The 21,846-nt window shown below is 42.7% G+C and overlaps 1 protein-coding gene across 5 annotated transcripts in view; it reads right to left on the bottom strand.

Annotated features, from left to right (window-relative positions):
• Positions 1–21,846, bottom strand: part of ARHGAP26 (Rho GTPase activating protein 26) — a 427,015-nt gene that overhangs the window by 175,088 nt on the left and 230,081 nt on the right. For all 5 annotated transcript variants that reach the window (XM_043589835.1, XM_043589845.1, XM_043589853.1 and 2 more), the window contains exon 13: positions 1,069–1,134. In XM_043589835.1, the coding sequence (XP_043445770.1) occupies positions 1,069–1,134 (66 nt within the window). The remainder of the gene's footprint in view (positions 1–1,068; positions 1,135–21,846) is intronic.

The raw sequence follows: 21,846 nt of genomic DNA, 5'->3' as shown, positions 1-21,846 counted from the left end.
TACAGACCCAGGTTAGGTCCATGTGCTACAGACAGGGCCTGACTACAGCACTGCTGCGGGAAACCAGGGGCCTGACTCCTTGCGCCTACCTGCAGAGTCACCAGGGACTAGCTTCCCAAAGCACGGTTATTAACCAGTTGTCCAAAGACCCTGGGGGTACACTAGAGAACTCCAGGTGTCAATGAACTTAGATAGGAAAACCATTACACCTTTACTTTCATGAGCCTATAATTGAAATTAAACATTTCCTTCCATAATAAGACACAAATCACAGTGTTAGCAATACCTGAGTCTTGGCCAGAAATCAAGTATTTTCATAACACATTAAGACTGCTATAGCCATCTTGAAATATCACTACAAGTGACCTTCGATCACCATGGGTTTGAAATGCAAAGGTCTACTTACATGTGGACTTTTTTCGATAAATTCAGTATAGTACTACACATATATTTTACAATTTCCTTAACACTTTCTTTTCTCTAGGTTACTCTACTATAGTATTACAGTGTATAATACATATAACATAAAAAATACATGTTAACTGATTGTTTAACTGGTAAGGCTTTCCAGTCAACAGAAGGCTGTTAATAGGTGTTTGGGGGAAGTCAAAAGTTATATGCAGATTTTTGACTGTCTGGCAGGGGGTGGGAGGTCAGCACCCCTAACTCCAGCATTATTCAAGGATCAACTGTATTTCTGAATTATGCCAATTATGACACCCACCACCATTACTTGTTATTTAAAGTGGTAAGAAAGAAGTATACGTATTATTAAATCACAAAAATGTTTTTCAATATTTTAACTGAGTTCCAGTAACTAGATTCCTTATTATCTCATGTCTTTGACACATGTGCATTGAAAACACTCTTGTATCAGCCAAAGAGGCTGATGACAGCAAATGGGTCGAAGGCCTCTGCTTCAGAGCAACACGACTCGTGGAAACACACCAACAATGGCACTTGGAGAGTTACTGAGTCACTTAAAATCAGGAAACAGGTAGCAGGTCTGACGCCTCACCAGATGCCTGACCTTCACCAAGAACAATGCCATGTGATGAACAACTTTACCTCTGGTTTCCACAGCGTGGATACATTTCCTGATGATGCTGAAGCCAATGCTGTCCAACTGTGCAGCTGGAAGAGGAAGAAAGGGGCGGTCAGGTTGTTGGTCATGCATAAACCATCCTCGGACAAGGCCTGACAGACCCAGGATCAATCAGTCCCATGGTTTGGCCACATACAAGAATGATTAAAAAAAATTTGCTGGCATCCACTGAGAATTTACTGTATACCAGGTACAGTTCTTTTATTTATTTTAGTTTATTTATTTTGAGAGAGAACAAGCAGGGGAAGGACAGAGAGAGGGAGAGAGGGAGAGAAGGAGAGAGGGAGAGAGGGAGAGAGGGAGAGAGGGCGGGGGAGGGAGGGAGGGAAGGAGGGAGGGAGAGAGAGAAAGAGAGAGAGAGAGAGAGAGAGAGAGAGAGAGAGAGAGAGAGAAAATATCCCACATTGCCAGTGCAGAGCCCAGCCCCAGGTGGGACTCCAACTCACAAAGTACAAGATCATGACCTGAGCCAAAATCAAGAGCCAGACGTTTAACTGACTAACCACCTAGGCATCCCATGCCAGGTACAGCTCTAAGTGCTTTGTTTATATGAGCTCACTTAATTGTCACAGTCACTCTGCAAGGGTATCCTCTATTTAGCTGAAGAAAATGCAGAATAGAGTGATGAGCAGTTTACCAAAGGAACAAGTAGGCATCCTTTAAACCATTTGTTTTGTTATCATCAGGAGCTGAAGAACTAACTGCTTCCTGGTCTCATTCAAAAAGTATAAATTCAGTGGCTCAATACATGTTGGATAAGGACTTTACACAGATTATCTCATTTAATTTTAGCATGTCCTCTAGGCTGATACTATCATTGGCTCCATATTACAGATGAAACATCTGAGACTTGCTTCATTTGTACTATGATATTTGCAAAGCTAAAAATCTTGACCAAAGCTACAGAGCTAGTAAGTGGGAGACTCACTCCCAAGTCCTTATGACCCAACGCCCTAAATATGACCTAAGTCAAATCTTACGCAGGTGATTAGAAAAAAGGGAAAGTAATCTGGAAGAAAATTAAAATAGCTTACAACAAAGAAGTTACATGAAAAATAGGCATAGGGCAAGAGAGCCATCCTGGGTGTGGTAAGTCAGCAGGTATTCAGAGCTCTCCACCTGCTATAAAGCCCACTAATGTGACTCAGAAAATAAATGACCAACAGCAGCAACCTGTTCCACTGCACAGAACCAATTTCCCAACCTGGCAATGAGCCTGGGAACCTACCAAAATTAATCTCCATGCTTTGATTACCCAGTGAGGAGAGGCTGATGGTAATATTTAAGAACATGTTCACCTTTTGAGCACCTTGGGACATCAGGGCAAGACATTCTACAAACTAACGGTTCACGGTGGAGAAGAGAATGACAGAAAGTAGGAAGGTAAATATTTATAAATAATTTGTCATCATCCCAGGGCAAAAAATAACCTTGTAAAAAATAAGAACTGCACAGAATTTGAGCTCATACTTTGATCTAATCCAAAAAGAACCTTTTTCAAATACTTAAGTTTTTAATTTTAATTCCAATGTAGTTAACATGCAGTGTGATATTAGTTTCAGGTGTGCAGTATAGTGATGCGACAATTCCATAGATTTCTCCATGTTCAACACGGGCAAGTGCACTCCTAGATCCCCATCACCTATTTCAACCAGCCCCCCACCCACTTCCATCCTGGTAACTATCAGTTCTCAAGAGTTAAGGGTCTGTTCTTTGGTTTTTCTTTCTTTCCTTTCCTTTGTTCTTTTTTGTTTGTTTGTGTCTTAAATTCCACATGAGTGAAATCATATGGTATCCGTCTTTCTGTGACTTACTTGGCTTAGCACTATACTCTCTAGCTCCATCCATGTTGTTGCAAATGTCAAGATTTCATTCCTTTTTATGGCTGAATAATATCCCATTGTGTATATATGCCACATATTCTTTATCCATTCCTCTACTGATGGGCACTTGGGCCGCTGCTATAATCTGGCTACTGTAAATAATGCTTCAACAAACACAGGGGTGCGCGTTTCCCTAATTGTGAACATGGATCAGTCAACTTAGAGCCAATGAAGATAAAAATTCTTAAGAAAATCACTAAGAATTCCTTAAACTAAAAAGAAATGCTATTTTATTACAAATTATCTTCCCAAAGAAAACAAAATAACTCTTATTCTTACATACACACTTACCACTTAGTGATACTTACTATAACCACATTTGGCCTCTGGGATAGTCAGTAAAGTACCAGAAAAGGAGGAAAACAGTATTTTTCTTCTGGGAGAACACCTGATATACAAACCATTGCTCTTACTCCCTTAAAGCTGTAAGTGCAGCTATAAAACTGTACTAACTCACTCTCATGCTTTTTCTAGTATAAACCAAGTACTACACTGCATGTCATGTAGTACAGAGCTTTCTGACTTGAAGCTGCAAGTCAGATTGAAATCACTCTTCCAAATAAAACTCCATTAACTCACATCATAGATTTTTCCCAAATTTAATAACAAACTATGATACACAAGCCAGATGCCTGTTAGAATCTAGGGCAAGATTCTTGAAGGTAAGAACTCACATACCCATAACTTAACATTCACCCATTTAAAGCACTGAAATGCATTAGTGTCTAGGATATTTACAAAGTTATGAATCAATCACCACTATCTAATTCCCTCACATTTTCATTATCCTCCACAAAACACTTTATACACATTAGCAGTCATTCTCTATTTCCTGCATTCTATCAGTTCCTAAAAATCACGATCTCTTTTCTGTCTGTACGAATTGGCCCATTCCAGGCATTTCACATAAATGGAAACATAACAGGTGGTGTTTTGTGTCTACCTTCTTTCACTTGGTATAATGTTTTCAAGAGTCACGTATGCTGCAGCAGTTTATCATTTCTTTTCATGACCCAGTAATATTCTGTTGCCTGGGTAAAACCACGTCATTTATCCACTCAATGGTTGTTGTTTCTACTTTCTGGCAATGAACTGCTGCTAGGAACATCTGTGTACAAGCTTTGCTCCTCGTGTACACCTAGAAGTGGAGAAAACTGGATTACGGGTAACTCGCTGCTCAACTTTTTGAGGAACTGCCAAACTGCTTTCCAAAGTGCAGCACCATTTCACATTCCCACCAGCAACGTATGAGGGTTCCTATTTCTCCACATCCTCGCCCATATTTGTTATTGTATTTTTTGTTATAGCTTTTTTTTTTTTGTGGGCGTGAAGTGGTATCTCATTGTGGTTTTGATTTGCATGTCCCTAGTGACTAATGATGTTGGGCAGCTTTTCATGTGCAGGGGGCGGATATTCATTCCTTTACACAGTAGTCAGAACAGAGAGCCTACTGGAAACTATGTGTCACAGGGAAGATCATTTTTTTGCACTTAATGAGGTTTCCAAAATGCTCGTAACTGTGATTCCATAGTCCATTGAAGCCTATCAGTTCTTCTTCTGAGAGGTGATTAACAGGATTTGTGCACAAGGACGACAGTCCAAGAAGTTCAGGGAAGAACCATCATTTTGCACTGTGCTTTGGGGAGCTGCTGATTCCAAGCTTGGATGCTTTCAGAGTAGGTTTGTGGATATGGTCTTGTTTCAGACAATGATAAACTCCTATCCTGAACAAAAAGTCCTTTGCTTCTTTACCCCATAAACATTGAAAAAAAGTTTTGGAAAATTTGAAGAAACCTGGAAGCTGACAATGACAACCTCAGTGATCAAAAGATACCTGCTCATAAAGCTATCAGGACAGCTAGCAGAAGAAATAAGGGCAGGGCTAGAGATAAACTTGCAGGGCTAAAAGAGTCCTTGAACCTGTCCGTGTTTTACTGTAAAAACCCAAAGTTTTGGGGGTGCCTGGGTGGTTCAGTCAGTTTTGGCTAAGCGTTCGACTTCGGCTCAGGTCATGATCTCATGGTTCATGGGTTCAAGCAACACAGAAGGCTCTGTACTGACAGCTCAGAGCCTGGAGCCTGCTTCAGATTCTGTGTCTCCCTCTCTCTCTGCCATTCTCCTGTTCACACTTTGTCGCTCTCTCAAAAATTAACTAAACATTAAAAAATAAAAAATAAAAAGAAGCTAGATCTAGGCAAATAATAGCTGATGGAAAAGAATGCAATGGAACCTTCCAAGTGTATCCAGAAAAAAATAAATTCTGCTAACCTAAACTGACTACAATGACTTATTTTCGAAATTAGCAAACTGCTCTTCTCCCAAAATCTCGGAGTTAGTACTTCTCCTTTGGTTGTCGCAACACAAGTTCTCTCATTTGTTTTAAACCTGCTAACTCCTTTTCTTGAAATAAATCTTACACAGATGTTACACATAAAGGCCTTACACATTACACATGTAACACAGTATATATTTAGTGTCTGAGTTTAAAAGTGTAACACTTTTACATATTGCAAAGTCAAACAGAGTTCAAGGTAACTATCTGTTAGCCTTTAAACTGTTCAAGTTGCATATACTGATGACTTATAAGCAGATAATACTGTGTTAAGAAACATAATTCATATCAAACAGCAGTTCCCAATAAGGAACTCACAATATACAGTTTAACAGCCATTGTTCTAAATCTCTAAACTGGAATGGTGTAATTGTTACATTGCCTGCTGCCTTGGGACATCCTTGTATCTCCCTGTGTCTCTACAGTAGGTACGTGTGGGCATGCGTGAGTGCACACACACACACACACACACACACACATGCACACACACAGGCAAGTCTGACTTCTCATCAACTTGACTTTCCTGCTGATGTCATGATTAGGTTACTAATGATTAACAACTGCTTTATTATTTAACATGTACAGAGTAGTACTAATATAATGGCGATTATAATACATAACTAGAGATCGTAAGTTCGGATCTCTGCCCAGCAGGTACATAATCTAAGTTAATTGAGATCTCCTCTGCTGAAAAGCAAGTTCCCACTAAAAGGTTTAGAACATGATCACCCCCAGACAGAGTTTGCTAATGACAAAAAAAAGTCTGAGCAGCCCGCCAGATGGAAGCGGCTGTCCTTAATCCCCTCAAGCAGGTGATTCAGCTCTTTTACTGAGCCAAGGCTCAGAAAAGGTCAGGGATTTATTTGCAATTTCTGTATCCTTATAATCTCCAGGAATAATCTCTCATTAAATATCTACTAGGCTTGCATTATTCCCTTAATTTGACTTGCGATGAGTTGTTGCAAGACCAGTGGCTCCTAGGCCTGCCATCCAACGTCTTACAGCTATGGCTTTGACTGGTTTTTCTTCCTCCCTCAGCCTCACCTTCAGCTTTGCTCAGGATTGTGCACAAGGCAGCCCCAACAGTTGTCCTAAGATGACTGTCATAGAGCTCACACCCAATATCCAGGTTAACCTTCCAAGTTAGAAATGTACTGTCCTCTTAACTTCCACTTCAACTTTTTTTTCAATGTTTACCCATTTTTTGAGAGACAGATGAGTGAGAGAGAGAGTGTGCACGCATAAGCAGGGGAGGGGCAGAGAGAAGGAGAAACAGAATCCAAAGCAGGCTCCAGCCTCTGAGCTATCAGCACAAATCCTGATGTGGGGCTTCAACTCAGGAACTGTGAGATCATGACCTGAGCCAAAGTCAGATGCTTACCTGACTGGGCTACCCACGTGCCCCTCACTTCAACTTTTGAAGCCTTCTTGCTTTGTCTCCTTTTAGAGGAGAGTCACACAAAGCTATTTTCTCAAAGTTCTATGGAGAACACAGGAACACTCAGAGTTGAGCTGACGCTCAGCCAACTTGGAGGGTCTTAGGGCAGAAGAGGAAGGATGCTTGGCAGACTGCTGGAGTTTACATCATTATGCCTAGACACCCTAGATATCCCAAATACCAAGAGCAGGGAAGCAGGTTAAACCCAGAAACAGATGGTTTTACTGCAAAGGGCTCGAAACAACAACCTACTATATAAGGTTCAATCCAATGACTTTCTTGCTTCAAAGGAAGAAGCTGATGGCCCAGCTGGAGAGACATGCTCTATAGTTTCTTGAATCCAATGGTACCTCACCTGAAATGTTTTCCCTGGCCCTTTCTACCATAAAAGAAAATGAGGTGCGTAGGTGATGGTAGAGGGGAAGAACTACAATAAAACCATGAGCAAAACCCTTTGTACTCTCCTCCTCCTTTCTTACTCCCATATTCAAATTATCACCAGGTCCCTCAATTTTGTATCACTCACCATGGTGCTGGCTTCCATCATCTGTTACCAGGACTGCTGTGAAGACCACCTAACTGGTGTCCTCCTACCTCTTCTGGCTCCTTCCAAGCTGTCTTCCACGTTGTGGCCCCCGTGATCTGGATGAAACCAGATCACATCACCTCCCTAAAATCTATCAATGGCACCCCAATGCTCTCAGGAAGAAAACCCAAATCCTTAACATGGTCCACAAAACCCTGTATGGTCTAGCCTGGCCTGCTTCATCTCACGCCATGACTCCACACCTAAGCATTCTACCAAACTGACTTTCTTTGAGAGCGTCCAAGTGACCACATTTTTTCTCTAGCTTTTGTACACACTGTGGATTTCACTTGGAAGCCAAATGGCCCAAGTTACTCCAAATCCTCAGGTCTCCCCTCAAATGTCAATTGCTCAAAAAAGCCCTCCTGACTTCTCTACCTGGTTCATGTTTCCACTGGAACTTGGACATAGCACTGTCAACTTCTCCTTCAGAGTGTGTAATGTAACTCTAAATTTCTATTTATTTCTACGATGCTGCCTACCCAATCAGATTTGCATTCAGGAAAGCAAGGGTGCATGCATATATTTACTCAATTATTTTATTCAGTACTCTATCTCTACCTTTCACTGTCTATGATCATGTTGGATATGAAGTATGATGAGGAGGGTCCCTAAGGGGAAGTGTGATGTAGTCAAAATGACCCTTCAAACTCCAAATGTTATAAATCCGAGAGTAGATGAGTTGTTTAAACTCTGGTACCTAGATTTTTCATCTTGGTGAAGATCCAAGTGTTAAATAAAGATATGAAGAGCCTGACCTAACTACTTCCTTCCTTTCTGTGTCAGTGTGAAGAGGTATCACCACCTAGCACTATAGCTCCAAGAATGAGTTTAAAAGAAAGGAAAAATAAAAGATGTGCAAGCCAAGACAAAAAACAGAGAAGATATAACCAAATTCCAATTTTCCTAGACACTTAGAGAAATCCTTTGCTTGTCCATCAAGGCATTATCATCACCAAATTGTACATGGTATGAAGCTGTGGCTGGTGGAAACAGAGGGTATCGGGGTTCTTTCCACATCATACAATCTGGGCCATCTACACAGTCAGACAGGCCGGAGGTCAAGAATAGCCCTAGAAAACCAGAGCATTCTCCCTTAGAGCTGTTTGCCATCCAAGAGACCACCTCATTCTTCAGGTCCAGTAGCCCCTTTATTGAAAATCACTGACTGGCTGTTGCTCTAACCGAGTCCTTAGTACTCAGAACATCGAGAAATTTGGCAAAAAGCGGTCAAATCACTATTTCTGAATGAAGGGAAATTTCCATACCACAGGTCGACTGATGGGACATATAGTGTGTGAAAACAACTCTCTGGGACATACCCCGAAGTTACCCCATACATGCATCCTGGGAATTCTAACAGATCTCGTAAGACAAATCCTTTTCCAATAGAGAGGAGCTAATCTACTGAATTAGCCTCAACACACGAGAACACATTACCTATGTTTCTAAAGCTGGTATTCAACAGGTTTTTCCTAGCCTAAAATGTCTTACCCCAGGAATCTCATTCAACAAAAATCTTTCAAGTTTTTTTTACAGGAGAAATGGAATTTTCTGGAAGTACAGGATGTTTACATAAAAATGAAAGAACTGAGAGGTAAAGGAAGTTACTGCCCCATTTTTAATGTGGATGGATATAGGAAACTGTCTGCAGTTATTATGAGCAGGCCGCCATTTTATGGACAGCTCCAGGGGCATGTTCTCACCATAGAAATTTACTCAATTTCCCAACATGATTTGCTCTTAAAGTCTGGCCTACCTCACTCATTCTGAATTTAATCAATTTCAACACCATTAAAAGCCATGAAGAGAAACACCCACATTGAATTAAATATCATATCCATCTGGAGAATAGACTTCCAATTGGCTAACACACTCAAGGGGCTCAGGTCCTTTCTCCTAATCATGTGAAGACTGAGAGTTCCCAGGGCTTCACAGCTGTGGCCCCTGGGAAACAGTCTTCATGGTGGTGGCTCTCAGAAGCTTCCAATGGGGCCCGGGAAGGTGGCCAATTGCTTCTTAATTATCCAAGTGTGAATTCTCTACTTTGGGGATTACCCACAGCCAGTTTTTAATCCCAGTTCAACTCCAAGACCCTGTGCCCCATCCCATGCTACTGCCTACTCTGTCCTATACTCTGCTCCCCAGACGTATACATTCAGGCAGTATGAACCAACTTTAATATTAACTGAAGTCACCCAGACAGAAGCAATATGTATCTGGGAAGAGAACGAAGAGTCTGGCTGAAGCCAGACAGACCTGGATTAGACTGAGGTCTCTGCCACATTCATAGGATAAATGCTACACCTCTGACACTTACTTTCCTCACCTGTACAGCGGGGATAACTCACCTGAGTGTTGCAAGGGTCAAAGGAAATGTATACACTGACTTGTTTGCTATTTCAATAAATGGTTATTAGCAGTATTACCAACATTTGAACCAAACTTTCCAGGTGATGAAACATTTTCATATCCAAGTTCATGTTATCCCCTTAATAATCACATGGGCAAATACTGTTACAGTCCTCACTAATAACTTCTTGATGTTTCCACACTAATGAGTACAATGAACTTATACGATGACACATGGCTGTTTATAAAATATATTAATATATTATAGCTTAATTGATTTTCCCAATGTATCTGTTAAGTTTTTATGATGAGACAAGTCAGGCTCATGCTGTTAAGTGGTAACAATGACCGCAGAAGCTAAGGCTTGCTGAACAGACTGCACTGCTCTGGGCTAAGCACTGAAATGCATCGTATCCTCATCATCAACACCCCTATTTTGTAGACAGGAAATCTCGACTCAGACGAAGTTGAGGAACTTCTACTAAGGCTCTGGCATTAATGAGTGGTGGAACCAGGACTGTAACTCAGTCTGCTTCTGCTCAAGGCCACATGACCATTCAGGGCTGGGGGCTGGGGATCATGTTTTCTGGATTCTTTCCTTTCTATTCCAGGAGCTCTCAAATCTAGTGGACCAGAGAACCAGGACCATGCTTGTTGCCAGGGAGCTTGTGGGCACCCTCCCACAGGCTGTACTCCAGCAGGCTTGAGAAGCACACTTGGGACAACGATGTACTGTATTGTACTGTATACCAAGCAATTAAAACTAGTATCACTAAAGGGGCACCTGGGTGGCTCAATTGGTTAAGTCTGACTGTTAGTTTCAACTCAGGTCATGATCTCATGGTCTGTGAGATGGAGCTCCGCATTGGGCTCTGTGCTGACAGCACAGAATCTCTCTTTCCCTCTCTCTCTCTCTCTCTCTCTCTCTCTCTGCCCCTCCCCGGCTTGCTCTGTCTCTCTCTCTCACTCAAAAATAGATGAGCTTTAAAAAAAAAAAAAAAACTATCACTACAGATGAACAGAAATGATTGTTAGGAATTAATTAGCTATCAACATCTGTTCCACAGTCCCCATCTAACAACAGACATTTACCAGTGCTATGTATCTCAGAATATAATGCTGTTTGTGCTACTACTGGTGTATGAAATGACTCCAACTGATTCACAAATATTTCTAATAGTCGTAGTTGTGTACTTATTTCAATGAATATTAGAAATTTACCTTATTATTACACATAGCACGACATACTCTATTTATAAAATAAATTTAAGTTAAAAAGAGTGAATTCATTTAAGAAAATTAGTAGGTACATAGTAACAATACTAGTGGTATACATATATGTTAAAAAAACAACAACATGAAGTCAATGATAGAAAAGTAACACATTTGGGAACAACTGTCTTAATTTGTGCCTGACCAGACAACTATATTCAACCCGGCTGGAAGGATGGGATGGAAGGGTACCATATTCTACCAGCAAGATGATCTACTTCAACGCAGTCATCCTTGATCCTTGCTTTGCCCTCACTCCAATCTATCAGCCAACCTCATCAGTCATCAGTTAAAAACACATCCAGAACCCAACTGCTTCTCACCATCCCCACTGCTAATACCTTGATCCAAGCAACCATTGTCTTTCGCCTGGCTTGCTGCAATAGCCTTCCAACTGTTTCTCCTTTTGCCTCACACAGTTTATTCTCTACCAGCAGCTAGAGCCATCTTTTAAAAATACACACTGGCTCATGTGTCACTTGCCTGATCACAACTCTCCAGGGACTTCTCATGACACTCAGAACACAAGCTTTCCTCCTGACCATGGCTTCACACGGTCTAGTCCCAGCTTACTTGGCCACTCTCCGTCTGGCTTCCTCCAATCCAGTCATTGCAGCCTTTCCCGATAATCCCTGAACACAGCTGGTTTACCCCCTCCACTTCAAGGGCCCTTGCACATGCTGGTTCCTCTGCTGGTTCCTAACATGTCACACTCCCTCCATTTGTTCAGGTGTCTGCTCAAATGTCACCTCTTCAGAGAGGCCTCTCTGCTCCAGGTATCTAGTTCTCTCTTCTCTAGTTAGGCACTCTTTGCTCTTAATTCTTCCTAGCCCCTCTCTGCACCTGAATGTATACCTTTGTTTACTTGCCATCTGTCAGTTTCTCTCATTAGAACTCCATGAGAACAGGGACGTTATCTGCCTTGTTCATTGCTGTAGCATCAATAAATATAATAAATATTTTCTGGATGAAGCAACAGATATAATCCACATTTTCACCAGCTGAGACACCAGAAACCAACAGGTAGAGAAATCCCCACACTCCAGGAGCCTCAAATGCCGAGCAGCTGGCTGAACACACTGGTACCTTCTAGAGTTCAGGGGCCCTGCAGCAGGATGCACAGTACAAATATGACTGACTGGGATCTCATTCATCCCCTGACCCCTAAGCACAAACACTGCCAATCGGAATTTTCCCCCTAGCCTACCAGGTACAAAGGCACCTATCTTCTTTTTCATGGTTTCTGTGGACACACACACACACACACACACAAATAAGCCAAGAGGGACATAGAGTAAAGAAAGCAAACTAAGTAGGAGGAAAGAGATGAAATCCCTGCCTGGCCTGGAATAAACCTACCAGCTCTCCACCAGAGTCAAGAGAGGCTCTAAGATACCTGTGAAGAGCGATCCAGTTCTCAGCCAGACACCGCAGCCCAAGTGGCAGTGTCTGGATTCTTACAAGACACAAGATGAGGGCTGCGGACTGGCTTTGCAGGACTCTGTTTCCTTGTAGGTTTCTACATCTGCAGTCTCCTTAAAATTCCCAATCCGGCAGCTGTGCAAGGGCCATGCTTAACGCACACCATGGTAAGGCCAACCGGCTTCATCAGGACCACCTGGTCTCTTGCACGGTGATCTGGGCAACCAGAGAAGGAATTACAGTGGAGAAGCATCAATTCCTTTCTGCCTTGATGCATAGGTGGTTGCACACTGATTTCTCAACCAAAAGAGATCATCACCACCTTTTTGAAAGAGGAAGGGTTTTAAGCAAAGAACTAACTTCTCCTGCCCACCTACACCCTTCTCCTGCCTTTACCTTCTACCCGTCTTAGAGATGACACTCATAATCAGAGGCTGAACATTTGTGGCTGGAGTTACCACTAACTGGTTGTGGGAGATGGGTGTACTTGGCCTCTGGAACCCTTCTCATCTGTACAGATCAGTTGCTGTGAAAATCAGATAAGGTGATGTCCATAACAGCACTCTGAGGAACTGTAGAGAGATAGTGGGCTGTCATGCTTTTATATAAATAGCCTCTGGTTTGGGGTAAAGATGATGTTATTAATAACAACAACGGCAGATAATGCCATTTAATGACTGCTTAGACTACCAGGCACTGCTATTCCATCCCAATCCTACTCAATCCTTCCAACAAACCAATGATGTAGGTAATACAGTTATACCCATCTGACAGATAAAAAACCCTGAGACCCAGGGAAACTAATTTTCCAAGGTCACATACGCAGTAAGTAGTGAGGCTGGGATTACAACCCATGTAGGTTAATAATTCTGCACAGTCCACACTCCCAACTACCAGTCAACACTATCCCCACTGTGGGCAACAGGACTTGATAGCCTCTGCTGATTCTTACATGCCAAAATGTGAGTGGCACACTCTGAATACTCTCATCAGGATAGGAAGGGATGACTTTGACAGGCCATCAGTATGCACTAAAAACGAGGATTCGGTTTTCTCATCTTTACATGAGGTCAATAATATTATCTACCTCATAGAGCTCTTATAAGGATCAAACAACAGAATGTACATCAAACCCTGAGCACATAGCCCAGTAATATGTATGTGCCCAATAAACATTAATCGAGGGCCTTGAGGAAAATCTTTCAGTCTCTGCCTCAACAACCCTGTACACTGGGCTTTAGGAGTTCAAGATGCAGCCAGGGACCTGCTCGATGTTCTTGGCTGAAGCCCAAACTAGGATGCCAAGGGGTGGTTCACACCTGCCTAGGATGAGAGAATGGTTTGTTAAGTGTCATTTAAGACAAGCAGAAAGACTTCTGACAGTCCAGGCCAGCCAGGGGAGCACGATCGCCAGTCATATCCTTGGGGGATGGGGTCCCACCAAACAAAATAGCTGAGATCTCAAGCAACAAAATCTCTGAGAAAACAAGCTGCTCCTTCTCCTTTCTCCCTTGCTAGCCCCCAGCTCCTCAGCCAGGATCATTCTCCAGCTAGGGTATTACCACTCAACTAAATATAATTTTGAGTTCTACGTGGGCCACACCCACTGTGTTGCACGCACAAGTGATAATGGAAAGCAAGCTGGTTAAAGTCAGCACTTAGGTGAGCTAGAATTACACCATCTTGCCTGCCTGTGGCTCAGGAGATAAAAGTGGCAGCCACAGAAACCTGCCATGGCACAGGAGGGAGGGGAACTGAGGAAGCCAAGGGCCAAAAGGGGTGGGGGTGGGAGGCTGGAAAGGAATTCAGGCAAGAGAGGGAATGAGCGCCTGTCCCCTATCAGCCCCGGCCTGGAAGGCGTGGATGGAAAGCTGGAGGGGAAGGTGTGCTCAGCTGACTGCCTCGTGGGCCAGTACTCAGGAGGCCAGGCCACCATGCCCATTAATGCAGCCCATCCTTCTCAGGTTTAAAAAGGGAAATGTTCTATTTATAAGCTACCGACCGGTGGAGGCCTGGCAGCCACTGGATGGCTCTGATCCCACAGGGATTCTGGTTACCAGTGGCTGCCTTCTCTTGCCTCTCAACTGTGGGTGTTCTAACAGCAAAAGGCCGAAGGTGACTGGAAGCAAAAGGAAAAAGAAAATCCTCTTTTCTGTCCTCTGCTGCTTTCCCCAGACTGTGGGACTTAGTAATGTCTGAGGCTTTAAAATCTTTTAAAAACAGGGACCCATAGGATCCCATGAAGTCGTTCCCTACCATCTTTAAGACCAAATCCCCCTTTGGGGTGCCTGGGTGGCTCAGTCGGTTGAGCATCGAACTTCGGCTCAGGTCACGGTCTCACGGTCCGTGAGTTCAAGCCCCACGTCCAGCTCTGTGCTGACAGCTCAGAGCCTGGAGCCTGCTTTGGATTCTGTGTCTCCCTCTCTCTGACCCTCCCCCATTCATGCTCTCTGTCTCAAAAATAAACAAACATTAAAAAAAGAAAAAAAATCCCTCTTTTAAAAGAGGGATTTACTCTTTTTTTTTCTTTTTCCTGTTTTACAGATGACAGGAAACGGAGGCACAGAGAAGAAGGGAATGTATAAATCAGAGGTAGGGCAATAAGCATACAGAGCAAGGTAATGGCACCTTCCCATCCCCTCTCCTGGTCCTCAATCTTGCCCTCACAGAACAAGAAAAGACTGGATCCGACACTATCAGGGAATGTGATCTGAATGAGGCCTTGAAAGAATGATGAATGTACGTAACAGGAACCCAAGCAGCACTGGCTGTTGTCTGATGCATGCAGAAGGGCAGTGGGCTGTGTTACGCTTCCGTGCCTGGGAAGCTGCAGAGCCACCGACACACATTAACGGTCTCTGGGCATCATGCACAGCATGTGAGGAGCCACTGATAGTTCTGATGAGGAGGCTCTCTGAGAAGGAATATGGGATGGCCCCTCAAGAGCAAAGAGCTGAGAAGGTCAGGTGGGGCTGATGATGGAAGGCCTTACGGCCCCAATGGGTTTGCCATAAAATGACAAGATGGCGTAACAAAGGAAAGACGTCACGAGTATCGAGAGGTGGAGGAAGGTGGGGCGTGACCTTGGCAATCAGGCCGACTCTGGTTTGAGCATCATCTCCACTACTTCTTGACCATACTACCTGGACTTCTTAAAGCCTAATGCTTATTTGTAAACTCGGTCGTTGTGAACAGCATTTCCACTAATGCCCACCATGGATGTACCGCTTTCATGCTGCCTGCCATAACTTCATGCCATCTTAGGTAGCTTAATACCAGGGTAGGTTTTTAAAAAGTAGTCTAAGGGTTGACCAACCTATAGTATGTGGGCCAAATACACCACTGCCTGATTGTACATCAAGTTTCATTAGCAAGCATGCATTTGCTTTCGTGTTGTCTATGGCTGCTTTCACACTGCAATATCAAGAGTTACATAGTACTGTGAGACTGAATACATTTACTATCTGACTCTTTACTGAAAAGGCCTCCTGGTTTGCTAAGCAATAGCATTAACACAACCTGAGGGTTTACACGTTCATGTGTTTTCCCCCTAATAAATGTGGAAATAAACATACAAATCCAAATGGGAATTTAAAATGTGTGCCCGGTACTATCTAAAACGATCAGAGATACCACGAGTAGCACGCATATGCCACTTCGAGAAATGTAGTCATTTAATGAACTAACACCCACAAGGCGCCAGGCCTGACAACAGCAGGGGCGTTAGCTGCCACCCTCCGCTCCCTGCTCCCCTCAGGAACTCTTCTGCCCATCCAGGGAGCTTTCCCCCTCTCACACGACACAGTAATTGGCACGACCAGATAATGAGACAGATAAGAACCAACGGTAATGAAGCATTTCTTAACTAATATGCCAGACACTTTGCTAAACTCCAATTGTCACCGCAACTTCGTGAGGCAGTTGGTGTTATTTATCCCCCATTTTTACATAAAAGGCAATGCAAGCTGAAAGATGTCCTGCACTGACCCACAGTTCCGGAGCCAGTGTGCCAGCATGCTAAGCCACACGATTCACGTGGCCCTCCACTAAAAGAGCTCTCTCCAATCCACATGGCAGGGCCTACCCACAGAAAATTATCTGAGGTATGTGCAAAAACTGATGTAGAGGAGTGTTCAGGCTGATATTACTCATAAGAGCAAAAATCTGGAAGGGACATTCAAGTCCACTGACAGGAAATAGTTCAAGAAATGTGGATATAATCCTATGACAGAATATTAAACAACCATTGCAAATGGCATTCATAAACAATTTTCATGACGTGGGAAAATGCTTATAAATTTTTTAAAGCAGGATGCCAAAAGTATATTCATTGTAATGCCAAGTAAGTCAAAATACATGTCAACATTGACAAAATCCATGTAAGAAAGATATCACGAAAAAAAGACAAGAAGGAAATATCACTGGGGTGGTATTAGAGATGACTTCTATTGAATTTCTGAAAATAAATGCTGTATTTCCTGCACATTCTACAATGAGTTCATATGATTTTTATAGTTAGTAAAAATAAGTGTTTTTCAAGCTGCTTAGGAGATTCAATGTCTACACCCTACAGATGAGTGAATCCTAATTCCAACTTTGCATTCTTTCTCCAATCACTGCTTCCCCCGCCCCCCACCCCCCCACACACAAGACCCAGTGTAAATAACAAACTCCAGTGACTTCTTGAGCATTTTATAAACACAAAGGATTCCTGTCAAAGATTAACAACAAACTGGAAGGAAAAGAAGGGACTGAGATGTGGAAGCAGAGGAAGTGCTCTATTTCTTTCTCCTGGAGGAAGAGGAGGGAAGGTAGGAAGTTCCCATTTTTTAAATCTTGCTAGCCTAGATGGAACCCCATTCTGAGCTCACTCTCCAACCAACTGATTCGGGGCATTTTGTCTGCACAGCAGGTGTATCTACAGATAGCATGACGATTACACTCACCCACACACCACGCACTGGGCCATCTGGCTATCATCTCTGGGTGCTGTCAACCTCAAAAGCAGACCATATACTCCTTAAAGGCAAAGGTACATGTTCTACTTGTGGGTGTCCTTCCCCTCCACACTCACACTGCCCAGGGCCACAGGCACTTAAAAACTCCCAAGAGCTATTAATTCAGTGAAGTGCTCCAGGAATGCTGGACTCCTGCTGGGAAACCAAGTGAAAGGTTCAGGTAGGAGCAAACCAGAAAACATGGAACAAGAGTGGGAAGCACCATAAACCACTGCAAGATCCTCTCGAAAAGCCAGACGGCCGGTGTTGAGCTGAGTCTGAAGTGCACAAGAAGGCATGTCTGAGGCAACCTGGGCATATTCCTTTGAAATAATCTGATTAACCCATGGAATCTGAATTAATATTCACATTAAGGAAAGTGGCACTGTGAAGTCAAGATTAGGAGACTGAGCTCTCTGCGGCTCAGTTTGTCAGCCTTCAGCCTTTAAACAGCTGGAGAAGCAGTGGGAGGGTAGCATTTCTGTAAACAAGCTAATCTTTTCAGAACTAAGTAGGCAGTGACATTTATTATTTAAAACTTCTAACTTCGAAGACATCAACCCACACTAGGAAAGCCTGCCCTCCCATTACTCTCTTGCATGCTCTAACTGTCCCTCAGCTGGGACTACAGGACAACAGCAGCCTTGGAGGGGAATAGGCCACTTCTCGGCTTCTTCTCTTGGTACCTACTGGAGCTCATTTCAAAGGAGAATAAACCAATTCTCAGAGAGCCTCTGGTGAGAAATCTCACAGCTGCAGTCAAAAGGAGGGCAAGCAACAGGACATGGAGACTGAGGAGGCACAAGGGGCCAGATAGGGTGGACTGGGAGGAGGGGTTCTTGCCCAGGGCAGAGTCCTATTCTTTGCAATGAGAAAGGAGGCAAATCCATGACAGGTATCAGCTGCCTAGGTAACTGGCACTGGTGTGTGATCGGTAAAGCAGCTTATGGATTAACAAACCATTCTCCCTTCCTCTCTAGTATCCTTACTTGTATTTTTTTCCCTTCCTTTCTCTACCAGGTAAGAAAAAACTCAGCATCACTGATGTATAATCCTGACATCTATGAACAAACCCAGGGAAGGTCCCCTGATGGCAGCAGGATCCCCGGTAAGAGACCCATAGAATTGGCAAAAAATAGCAGATTGATTTTTGAATTTAGCTTGTAAGGATTAATTTAACCAAGAATACCCAAGACCTCTAGGCAGAAAGACTAAAACTCTGATGAAGGGCACAGGCGATCTGAATAAAGGGAAAGATAGTCCAAGTTTTGTGAGATGACCGAAGATTATAAAAGTGTCAATTTTCTCTGAATTAATCTATATAATTCAATGCAATTCTAAAGCAAAGTTTTAAGGTTTTGAGGAGCTTACAAACTTATGTTAGAATTACACAGAAGGACAGAGGTCCACAAGCAGCTAAGTCAAATCTTAAGAAGTAGAGTACCAAGGATACCTGGGTGGCTCAGTTGGTTAAATGTCTGACTTCGGCTCATGTTATGATCTCACAGTTGGTGAGTTCAAGCCCCGCATCAGGTTCTGTCCTGACAGCTCAGAGCCTGGAGGCTGTTTTAGATTCTGTGTCTCCCTCTCACTCTCTGCCCTTCCCCCACTCATGCTGTGTCTCTTTCTCTCTCAAAAATAATAAACCTTAAAAAATTAAAAAATTTAAAAAAAAGTAGAGTACCAGACATTAAGACTTGCCTCAAAGACATCATATGGAAAGCACAGAGGTATTGGCACACAAGAAAACAGACCAAGAACATAAAGAACTAGAGACAGAGCTCAGATATGCAAGCCTAATACACAATAAAGACGGCACTGTAAGTCAAAACCAGAAAGAATGACATTTTTGGGAAAAATGAGTCTTCGTGTGGATAAAAATAAAACTGGATCTTCATGAAACACTATATACAATGGTAGGTATCAGTTGGATTAGAAACCTCATTGGGAAAGAAAGAATTATGAAGCCAAAAAAACAAAATGTAGGTGCATATATTTGTGACATAGGTCATAAAGGCCTGCTTTCTTCTTTTCATTTATTTTTGAGAGAGAGACAGAGAGATAGCGACAGAGAGAGGAAGGGGGAGAGGAAGACAGAGAAAGAATCTTAAGCAGGCTCCATGCCCAGTGCTAAGCAGGGCTGCATCTCACAACTATGAGATCATGAACTGAGCTGAAATCAAGAGTTGGATCGTTAACTGACTGAGCCACCTAAGCACTGTAGAAAGGCCTTCTTTAAAACACAACTTGAAAATCATAAACCATAAGGCATAAAAAAAGATGCATTTCAATACATAAGAAGGCTTTACAGTCAAGGTAGACTATCACATATAATATTAATACACAGATGACAAAATGGGAAAATGTATTTAAAATGTCTACAACCAACAAGGGATGAGTATCTAAAATACAGAACTTTACCAATCAACATGAAAAAAATGCAAATTAAATAGAAAAATGAGCAAAGGACATGAATAGGCAATAAACAGAAGGGGAAACCCAGTCAACAGGCATACAAAGAGATGTTCAAACCTACTGATTATCAGAGAGACCCAAATTAAAACAATAATGAGCTATCATTTTCTATTTATATGGGTGACAGTAAATTAGAAAGCTGAATAATGGCAAGAGTTGGCAGAAAAGAAGAAATCCTCGTGTAGGGGTAATGGGACTGTGAACTGACCACTCTGGAGAAATATTCCCTCAAACTAAGTACATTCACATCCTTTGACTGGCCAACAATTCTCCGCATGGGTATATTCCAAAAAAAATTCTCCCACAGGGAGATGTGCAAGATGTACAAAAATGTTCATTGTGGTGTTAGTGGTGGTCATGAGGAGCTGGAAGCATGAGGAGATGGAGTGTGCAGCTCTGTAAGAACAGATACACAGTGTTACACACCAGGGGCGGGGTGCGGGGTGCAGCAGACAGAAGCCACAGTCTAGAAGCAGGCAGGAGAATGTAGATGGCTCCTAACACAATGCTGAGGAAGCAAAGAAAAAGAACAACACGTATCATAATTTATATAACTGAAAAATACAGGTAGAAAAAATATACGTTGCTCACAAAAAAAAAAAAAACATTTTAAAGTACTCATTAGAATGGTGGTCTTCAGAGGAGGAAAGAAGTAACAGCTGGGAAGAGAATTCAAAGGCGGGGAGGGAGGGAGGGAGGGAGGGAGGGAGGGAAGGAAGGAAGGAAGGAAGGAAGGAAGGAAGGAAGGAAGGAAGGAAGGAAGGAAGGAAGGAAGGAAGGAACCTGTGATGATCCCATGCCACAAATCAGGTAGAAGGATTAATTCCAACCCTCTATACCTGAGATTCAAATGGAGCTTACAGAAGAAGAGAGGAAAAAGCCTCTGGGAAGAAATGTGCGTTTGTTTACCTGCTGCCATCCTCTCCCTGACAACTGGGCCATTTGGAAAGTACCAGCAGCAGACAGGCATTATTTATGGCCCCAACACCCCGCAGGCACTGTATGCCCTGAGAGGAACTTGAAGATGAAAGCAATAAATTCAGAAGTGTCCCCAGAGGAATTTCCTTTTGCTACCTGGCCCTTCAAAACATTCTGCCTCTGGGATAAAATGGTGGCATTCAAACTCCCATGAAAACATTTTCTAGAAAGGAAAATGTTAGCCATTTCGCATTTGGATACTCAAGGCAAAAAGAGCAATGTCACACTCTGAAATTCCTATCAGACTGACTACCCTCTGGAACAGTTTTGACTGTGGTATAAACAGACAGGGAGTTGCTGAACAATCAGACCCTGGACAATAGTGCCACCTGTGGCAGATGAGCCCTATGGGTGGATATGGAGTGGAAATGAAAATTACTTCAATCCACAGATACGGAAAGTACAACCACATCAGAAAGGAGGGGAGGCTAAGGCATTATGTGATGTAAAAAAGGGGTCCCAAGGCCAGAGGAGGTGAGAAAGCATCAATCTAGAACCCTACTCTGGTCGTGGCAGCTTGGACATCAGTGAACAGAACAGCTTTTGCAATATTACTTTAAAAAATCATTTCTATCCAAACTACTCCTGAAAAGTGGCCAATATGTTTTACCCCATCTTTTTTCTCTCCAGCCTGCCAAATGAAAGGGTAAGCAATTGAAAAATCATTAGACACTTCAGGCAGCCAGCTCTCTGTACTCTGTGAATAATGGGATGCCAAGAGCAAACTGTTGCAAGGGTCTGTGTTCTCCAAAATGGAACTTCTTGTATTGCTCTTTTCTTCAGGAGACAGAATATCCTTGTGGTTAACAGTAGAGCCTCTGGGGTTACACAGAATTCAGATTAAATGGTGTCCCCTGACTTTATTAGCCTCAATTTCCTAATATACAAAGTAGGTCAAAGGTACCTATCTCACACAGTGTTTCAAGTATTAACTAAGTTCATATGCATAAAACATCCTTAAACATAGTTAAGTGGTCGATAAATGCTATCTATTACCAGCCATGAT

Source organism: Prionailurus bengalensis, chromosome A1, assembly GCF_016509475.1.
Source record: "Prionailurus bengalensis isolate Pbe53 chromosome A1, Fcat_Pben_1.1_paternal_pri, whole genome shotgun sequence".
NCBI classification, from domain to species: Eukaryota; Metazoa; Chordata; class Mammalia; order Carnivora; family Felidae; genus Prionailurus; species Prionailurus bengalensis.
Note: the sequence above shows the minus strand (reverse complement) of the source record. Positions and strands in the feature narration are given on the sequence as shown.